General features: G+C 35.1%; 1 protein-coding gene across 3 annotated transcripts; it reads right to left on the bottom strand.

Moving 5' to 3' along the window:
- Positions 1 to 247: 247 nt before the first annotated feature.
- LOC143465524 (CWF19-like protein 1) lies at positions 248 to 6654 on the bottom strand. 3 transcript variants are annotated; one of them, XM_076963866.1, is made up of 13 exons: positions 6533 to 6654; positions 6128 to 6212; positions 5810 to 6002; positions 5472 to 5695; positions 4667 to 4734; positions 4366 to 4501; positions 4141 to 4275; positions 3952 to 4051; positions 3618 to 3691; positions 3259 to 3468; positions 2945 to 3085; positions 801 to 898; positions 248 to 716 (listed from the first exon to the last, which is right to left on the bottom strand). In XM_076963866.1, exons 1-13 carry the CDS (start codon positions 6550 to 6552, stop codon positions 536 to 538), a joined length of 1665 nt encoding a protein of 554 aa, XP_076819981.1. In that variant the 5' UTR covers positions 6553 to 6654; the 3' UTR covers positions 248 to 535. The 3 variants fall into 3 exon arrangements, with proteins under 3 accessions (XP_076819981.1, XP_076819998.1, XP_076819990.1); XM_076963883.1 differs by having other exon boundaries at positions 6190 to 6212; positions 6533 to 6611; XM_076963875.1 differs by lacking the exon at positions 6533 to 6654 and having other exon boundaries at positions 6124 to 6212.
- Positions 6655 to 8250: the final 1596 nt, after the last annotated feature.

The raw sequence follows: 8250 nt of genomic DNA, 5'->3' as shown, positions 1-8250 counted from the left end.
ATGTTTCAAATTTACTTGATTATAACTAAATTACTTGTCCTTTGAACTAAACCTAAAGCATACAATACGATAACTAACATTTTAAACTTTTATCTCCACCTCTCAAGACAAACTCTGTTACACACAAACTTCAAGCAATGACATTAGCGTTTGGTTCCCTTACAGAAAGATTTTTCTCGTTTTTTGTAAATGACAAAATATTGGCTTAAAAAAGCAAAAGTCAACTTATGCAAAATCATGAAACAAGTTCTTTTATCATACCAATACCGCACTTCATTAACGAAAAAGGTTTGCCAAAAAAAAACTTTACATAACCTAAAATTGCTTTAACAAAATCGAAATACAATATGTTAGTGACACTGCAAGGTGTTGTATAAAATCCTTCATCATACAAAATTTAACCTTATAGGTCTATCAACCGATTCTACGCGTTGTTTTGCATCTGTTAAAAATTAAAGGAAGGTTGGCAGTAGAAAATTTATAAAACGGGTAAAATCCAAAACGTAATGATTATTACAAGTAAAAAGCATAGACTTTAATTTTCTTCATCGTCGTCATTATCTTCGTTGTCGTCAGAGTCGAAGGTAAAATCAAATTTTTTAAAAAAGTCACGGAAGTTTTGAGCATATTTTGTTTCTTGATCGCGGCTTGTAGCACAAGATCGCCAGTCAATGCGATCGGGCATATTTAAGACTGACTTAGAACACAGCGCCTCTCTGGAGAAAATGTGCATGATTACAAGTCACAAGTTACAAAATTCCAACAACCAAGACATTTACATGAATAAGAAAATTTCCTACCTTCCAAATTGAAGTGGAAAATGCCTTTGTATTCTGTGCAATAAACGTGTCCCATCAGGTAACTCGACATGAAAAAAAGGGCAGCCTGCTGCCAAAACCTGCAAGTACAATATATGGTAACAATCAAGGTTATTACATCAACCAGCAAGTAACCTGATATAAATAATAATCATTCGAGTAAAAAGAAATTTTAAAACAATTTATTCGAACCATGGGCGAACCAATTATTTTGTGTAAATAAATAATACACAATCATAGAGGTATTTTCATACAGTGTTAGATTATATCAACAAACTACAAATTATCCCATTTCCTCGAATAAATCAGTTATTTCAGACACACGTATCAAACGTTCCCCAAATAATACAATAGTTTACTCGTGCAAATAATGCACGTTTATCATAACTCAACGTCAAGTTGTAAAAATTATGCGAAAATTATGCTTGCTAATACCAGGATAACTGCTATTGATTGCACACTATGTAACACAATTTTTGTTTGGCTGCTTTTTGTAAAGCCTCTTTACGTATTTTTGGGTGCGAAGTTCAAAAATCCAGTTAGTTTTTTGTATCGTAGTTACTTTTCGAGATATTCCAACTTTTTTGTCATCCCATGTAACTGTAAGTAGCAAATTGTGTTCTACTCTTGCAGTAGATTTTAACTCCACATCAAGGTTCTGTTCGGTTTGTTAAAAGCATAAGCCAGTTTAAAAACGTTAATAAGGAAGGCTTGAAGATAAATGTAACATAGTTTTTTCAAACGGTAAGAGTCATTCAAAAGTGTACTTTTGAGAGAGCTTTTCTTTTATGATCACTCCTGTCTTGCCTTATCAAAGACCAAATGTAGTCTCCGATCATTGCACTGTCCCAGTGGCCTTTAAATAGTTTTTCCATTGGCTCAATATCCTGGTGAAATCTCTCACCATGCTCCTCATTGAAGTCACAAAAATTTTATTGAAAAAAATCCAGATGGAAACATAAAAAAAGAAGTTTGACAGACATGCGACAACCCATGTTTTGGTAACTTTTAATAAGTTTTTCCGCCAACTCTTTGCAATTTTGGTCCCTTCTATTTCCCAAAAATTCATCAACCACACCTCAAAATGCTTACCACGCTTCTTTTCCTGTTTCATTCATTTTTTCTTCCAAGCTTTTACACTTCAAACATTGTCTTTATCTGGGGACCAAAAAATATTCCTCCTTTTATTTTGGCAACTGATAGCCTAGAAAACATTCAACGGATTTCTTCAAAAACTTGTCCTTGAAAATCCAAAGCTTTTACAAACTGTTTTACCAGACCTAATTTGATACAAAGTGGTGGCAGTAAAAAGCTTTCCCGGCTTCCAAGACGCCCCTTAATAACATTGTACATTCCTGGGGTTAGTTTATCCAGTATCAGCCAATGAATGTTGTCATGGTGCTCTACTATTCCACAAGTACAAAGAGCAAGAGTATTTTGTGTAACCACCCCGTAAATCTCAATGAGCAGTTTCTTGATGTTTTCATAGCCTTCTTTCATTTGTAATGAATAAGGAAATGGAATTGATGGATATATATTGCAATTGTGAAGTAACACTGCTTTAAGACTTTTGGTAAAACTGTCAATCAAAAGCCGCCACTGAGTAGGATCATGATCTATTCCAACAGCACTAAACAGGCCTTCCATATCTTTGCAATAGCAAAGGTCTTCAATAACATCAAAGTAGACAGAAAACTACAAGTGCCAATTCATGTAGGCAGTACTCTTAAAGTCATCACTTCCACATGCCCATTAACTTCCTCAAGTAAATAGGACGAACAGTTACATCATGAGAATGCTGATAGACACAGATCATAGCAATCATAACCGCATAAAAAACCTACAGTTAATGGCAAATCCCAAAAACCGGAAATCTTGATCTTGGTAACGATCAATGACAGAAAAAAACTGATAGCATTTTTGGGATCAGCGCTTGAAAATCATACAGACACAGTTAAAAAATGTAACCAAACAAACTTTTTCAAAATTTTGTTACATAGTGTTGTGAATAGCGGTTAGCAGTTAAAACCAATCATATTACAAAAATCTGAAAATAAATATTTTGAAACAAAAAGTAAGTTTTACGGGACCATTGTTTAACATAATCGTAAATTATATGTGGTAACCTGCTTTAAGTCAGTTTGTTTTGGTAATTCTGTAAGTTCTAATGGTGAACGTTTTCCTTGTCTATCCATATTACCATCAGCCACAGCATAAAATGCACTTTTAACATCTTCAGACGTTGTTCCCATTGGTAGTGGCACAACCTACTCAACACAACTGTTCAGTTACTGTCTGTCACCGAAGTGTTGTAACATATATCAATAGCAGTTTTTGAAACTAATACAAATTTCATGTTGTTTTTATATTGGTATACTGGCTAACCGATTAGCCTTTAGTTACTGACTGTGCTAACCTGAAAGAAAGTAAACCAACTCACCTGGATTTGCACATGATCAGTTCGAAAGCTTCTCTCGAAAAATACACAAGGCCGTCCACTGCTTGCAAACGCTTCTTTCATTGCATGCTTGTACTTTTCAACTTCTTCGGCTGTGTCATCAGGAAGAGCAATGGATGAAGGATGGTGTGCAATGGGGAGAATAAGGACATGATTGTCAGTTAAACCTCCTTTGGCCAGTGCAACATAACACTAGAAAAAAAAACAAATAAATTTGAATAATGCGTTAAGCTGACAACCTTCACTCACAGAGGTATGAAGTATAACACAACATCTATTCGTATTTACATATAACAAAAAAAGATTTGACCATTAAAACAATGAACTGTATATAAGCTTACCAAGTGTCCGACGCTTGCAACTAAATGTTTGTCAACTTTTTCTCCTCCCAAACAGAACCAACAAGACCAATCCTCTGAAAAATGACAACACACATATGCACAATGCCATCATGGGTATACGCAGAACATTTCCACGAGGAGGGCCTTTCAAAATCCCACATTACATTTAATGATAATTACAGAACTTTCTGCATGTGAAATGTCAACAAAAGGGGGGAGTTTAAAACCTAAAACCTTGTCCTAATCCTTCTGTACACCAATGAACAATATAAGCTTCTACTAAAAAAAAATTTAAAGACATAGAACTACTTTAAAGTATTTAGGTGGTTCTTACGAGGTCGTGCTTGTTTTTTCTCTGGACGATAATTGTTATTATCTGATTTCCTCTTTCTATTACGAGACTGGTCTGTGTAATTCATATTCCATCTAAATTGCTAAAATACAAATAAATTAATTTAATTTAAGTATAATATCATAATTGAGATGTGGACAGAATATTGGGCAACATAACATAAGTATTTACCTCGCCAACGTCATTATTAGCTGAAGGTTTATTATTCTTTGTCTTGTATGGACATTCAGTAGTGTCTGGTGGTTGCTTGTTAAGTTCAGACGAATTCATATGTTGCATTGGTGTGATAGTGAAAGCGTACAGATACTAAACCAAAAAGGTAGATCATTAATTGTATAATTAACCGGTAATAGTATTTTGGTTCATGACACATGACATGAAGCCATGACAAGAAACCTTTTGCTTCTGAGAATTCCCAACTGGAGCTAAAGCAATGAATCTTGTTGCATGTTTGGATGACTCAGCTAAAACTGTATGGTTCCTGTATGGGACCCGCTCATAATGAACTCCTTCAAGGCCAGCAAAATGGTATCTTTAATCAGCAAAAATCATAGTACAATTATGAAATAACATTACACAGCATGTATAACCGCCGCATTAGTCAACCTTAATTTTATTTGTATAATAATCAGTGTGTATCACATATATGTCTAATGCATTACTAACATTAGTATTTCCAGTAAGTGACTACGCATACCTTGGTTTGAGAGCCTGTGCTAGCTGTGAGACCAGAGGAGAGCCACAACCTTTACACTTCTCAGAATTCTATTTAAACCAAAAACAACAATGGTATCTTTAAATGATATTAAACATATAGTCATAAGTTTTGAATATCCTCACAGGTAGCCATTATACAAACCAGAATATATATACATAGTGGAAACATGTGAATACACAGGTAGTCAATCAACTCAACCCCGGTCAACTGACTTAACTAAAACTTCTTGCAACCATTTGACTTTTTACATTATTACAAAATAATCATGTTGTTCACATGAAATGTGGATTACGTTGAGTTTGCCTGAAATATGAGTATTTCCTTAACTGGAAGTTCTCTCAAATGTGTTCTGTGTGACGCCGTGATGGCCGAAACAATCTGTGTTGGGAAGAAATGGACGACAAGTTAGGCGAAGCACAAGTGCAGTTGCTGTGGTCCCGCAAAATTTAACCTTTGAGATCCCGGATGCGATTTAACTTAACTAACGATTTAATTAACTAACTTTAAATAAACCATAGCTAAACCCCTTTAGGCCTAGCAGAGTTTAGCTTTCTGCATGCCCATTGTCTCAATTTAACCACCTATGTTCAACAGGCTGCGTGACCTACTTACGGTAAGATAATCATTTCCAGTAAAAATGCATAAAAAGTCTTTCTGTCAAATCAGAATTACAAGTTTTATTATAATAATCTTTCATGGTTGACCCGATGGGGGTTGAATTCACCGAGGTTGAGTTGCCCGGGATTGAGTTGACATGGAACCGAATACACAAAACTTTACTTACCACAGCATTGCCGTAAAGTGTCACCCCTTTTGGCCAACAAGATGTTAATAATATATCAACCCCACCGAAGTCATTGCCAGTTGCATTTAGTGACACAGTAAGAGCTTGGAGGTCTCCTGGAGTGAAGCAATGCTTTGGACCTGGGCCTGAACCAGCTGGAGATTCACATCCGCTTAGATATGCAATACGTAAACCAGAGGATCCAGTAAAGATTCCTTTTTTCCCTGCAGTTCAACGAATGAGTTGAAAAAAACTCACATGCCGCGATGTGTCATTGACAGAAACTTATTGTATTATAAACATAAATACTGTACCAATTATTTAGCACAGAACCTTACCTAAGAAAGTGATGTTATCACAAAACTCAAATCCATCTTCAGAGCCAATGTCATATTGAGCAACATGATCTGGATGATTAGCACCCAATATGTAAGTTGCTATTGGAGCCTTCTTGGTACCATTGCGATAAGAAAGCCAATTTTCATGTGAGGACTTCTCATCCCCAAAAAACTCACCAACACAAAAAAGCATCTGAAACAATTTTAGTTACAATTTAGTTAATTGTTGAACGTGGTTTTGTTTGAGTATAGTAAGTTACCAGAATTGATTATTCACAAAGAATTTTACATCAGTCAGTGAAGTTAAGCCTTACACACATCAAAGTTTGACCCTTTCTTGAGGAGTTTTTGCACTCTACTAAAAACAGTGTCCAAGTTACCTTGTATGTCACCACAAACTAATCTGCAAATGTATAAAGATATTATTGAATATTTGCATTTTAACTGGTGTAATTCAAGTTCACAGTACATAGTAAGCAAATCTAGCATTAGAGACAAATAAAACTCTTATAAAATGCAAAAATCACCAATCAAAAGAAACACTCCAGACACAAGATCTGTTTAATGAGTTGCTGTTATTACTTGTACAATGCAGACTGATCATGTTTTTTGTAAGGAGAAAGCTATACGTGTAACTAGTAATATGAGATGTATAGGTATATCGTATGTGTGCATAGTTGTACTATATATGTTACAAATATAAATACCAAAAACTGTACTTACATTTTAAGTGAAGTTGCCATGTTCCCAGAATCAGTTCCTGGATGAAATACAAAAATTACAGTAACCTACTAGTCCACCCACTGTAAATTAAATAATCTATTTAATTCTGAGCCATGTTTACTAAAGAGTATAGACATAGTTACTGAATTTCAGACTAAAAAACTGTAGACACAATATAATTTTTGACAACAGTTTTGAATGATTTCGACACAAACATTTTTCATATGTGCAAATTTTTCTTTGATGTCATGCATTGGCCTCTTTGAAATGTTATGTTTAATTCTGCTGAGTTAGTGTTAAAACCAGGGCTGTGGAGTCGATACTAAAAACCTTTAACTTTTATTTTATGGTGCCACGACTCACTGATTCAGTCACTCTAACTTTTCTATATCGCAAGTTCTTACCATCCTAAATTAACAGTATAACAAGGCCTAGCTTACATGTCTATACTGTTGCATCATCAACTTACCACCCATAATTTATCAGCAATAACTAAAAGCGTGAAAGCATGTATTAATCCAGTATAGTGACGTCAGATAACTTTCATCATCTCATCATTGAGACATTCACACCAGTAATTACTTTGTTTCCCAAATCTGAAGTATATTAGTAAATTACAAGCTTGCAAAGCAATCTAAAACCAGTTGGAATCAGGAAAATGTTATAGACTTCAACTCCTTTGACTCCAAATCCACAGCCCTGCTACCGCAGGACAGTGTGTGTACTACAGACTGCAGAGTTTAGCATATACCCGCACTAAATACTGCTTTTCATGAGCTTCAGTACCGCATTTAAGGTGCGTTATAATTTTACACTTAATGACTTGGACAGAATTTCTGTGCACTCAATTTCCAACTTATTTGAAGGTTGAATAAGTGAAACTGTGTACATTACTGTGTAATTTTTGCGCAGCGCACTTATCAGTTTTCACTGTTTAGCACTGCCAAGATCTTTCTGAAAACGGCCACACTATGCAGTCCAATTTCACTTTCAATTTCATTTCCATGTCACAATTTCCACAACAAATAGATGCAGATATTATGAGAAGTAGAAAAATTCCAGTCAGCAATTTCTCGGTCAAACGTCACGCCGGTTTCCTCGTATGATGTACAAATTATAGAAACATGCATATCGATGATAAATCATGATTTTAGTTGAAATTATGTAACCTGAGAAATTGCGTTCATGTTATAATCACAAGGCCCAAACTTGAGAGGGTTGAGACTTGAGAGTATTAAACTGCAGGCTGGCAGGTCTATGCAATTTCTGGGTCTGGTGCAGAAATGCACTACCACAGGGAGGGGTAAAAGACGGAAATTATACGGATTTTTATGGATTCCGTAAAACAGGTGAAAAACAGACTTACCAATTTAGTCGGCTAAATACGAAATGATTTTTTTCTAGCTGTCGACTATCGGAAATCACGTTCGCTATGAATTGATGTAGTCCAACGCTTACTATATCAAAGAAATTGTTTACGAACGTCTTCTACACAGTGACAAATAAGCTTGATTTAGTTTGGCAGCAGAGTTTTTTGTAGTTAGACCAATGCCTTTATAAATATAAAAGCATTGGTTTATTGTATTTATAAAGGCATTAGTTAGACGTTCACTATGAAATCTATCGCATATTATATCAACGAAATTGTTTACAGACTTTTTCTATATACAGTGACAAATAAGCTTGATAGATAGAAAGCCACTTTATCTGCCCGTAGC

This window comes from Clavelina lepadiformis, chromosome 1 (assembly GCF_947623445.1).
Source record: "Clavelina lepadiformis chromosome 1, kaClaLepa1.1, whole genome shotgun sequence".
Taxonomy (NCBI): Eukaryota; Metazoa; Chordata; class Ascidiacea; order Aplousobranchia; family Clavelinidae; genus Clavelina; species Clavelina lepadiformis.
The sequence above is the reverse complement of the archived record's forward strand: the minus strand, read 5'-3'. Positions and strand labels throughout refer to the sequence as shown.

What these genes read in the sequence shown, in the direction of transcription:
- LOC143465524 (XM_076963866.1), bottom strand. Translation starts at nt 6,552, where the DNA reads ATGGCAACTTCACTTAAAAT. An exon ending in GCACAGGCTCTCAAACCAAG is followed by an intron (nt 4,502 to 4,666) that starts GTATGCGTAGTC and finishes TGCTGATTAAAG; the next exon opens with ATACCATTTTGCTGGCCTTG. An exon ending in AACAAACTGACTTAAAGCAG is followed by an intron (nt 899 to 2,944) that starts GTTACCACATAT and finishes TTGTACTTGCAG; the next exon opens with GTTTTGGCAGCAGGCTGCCC.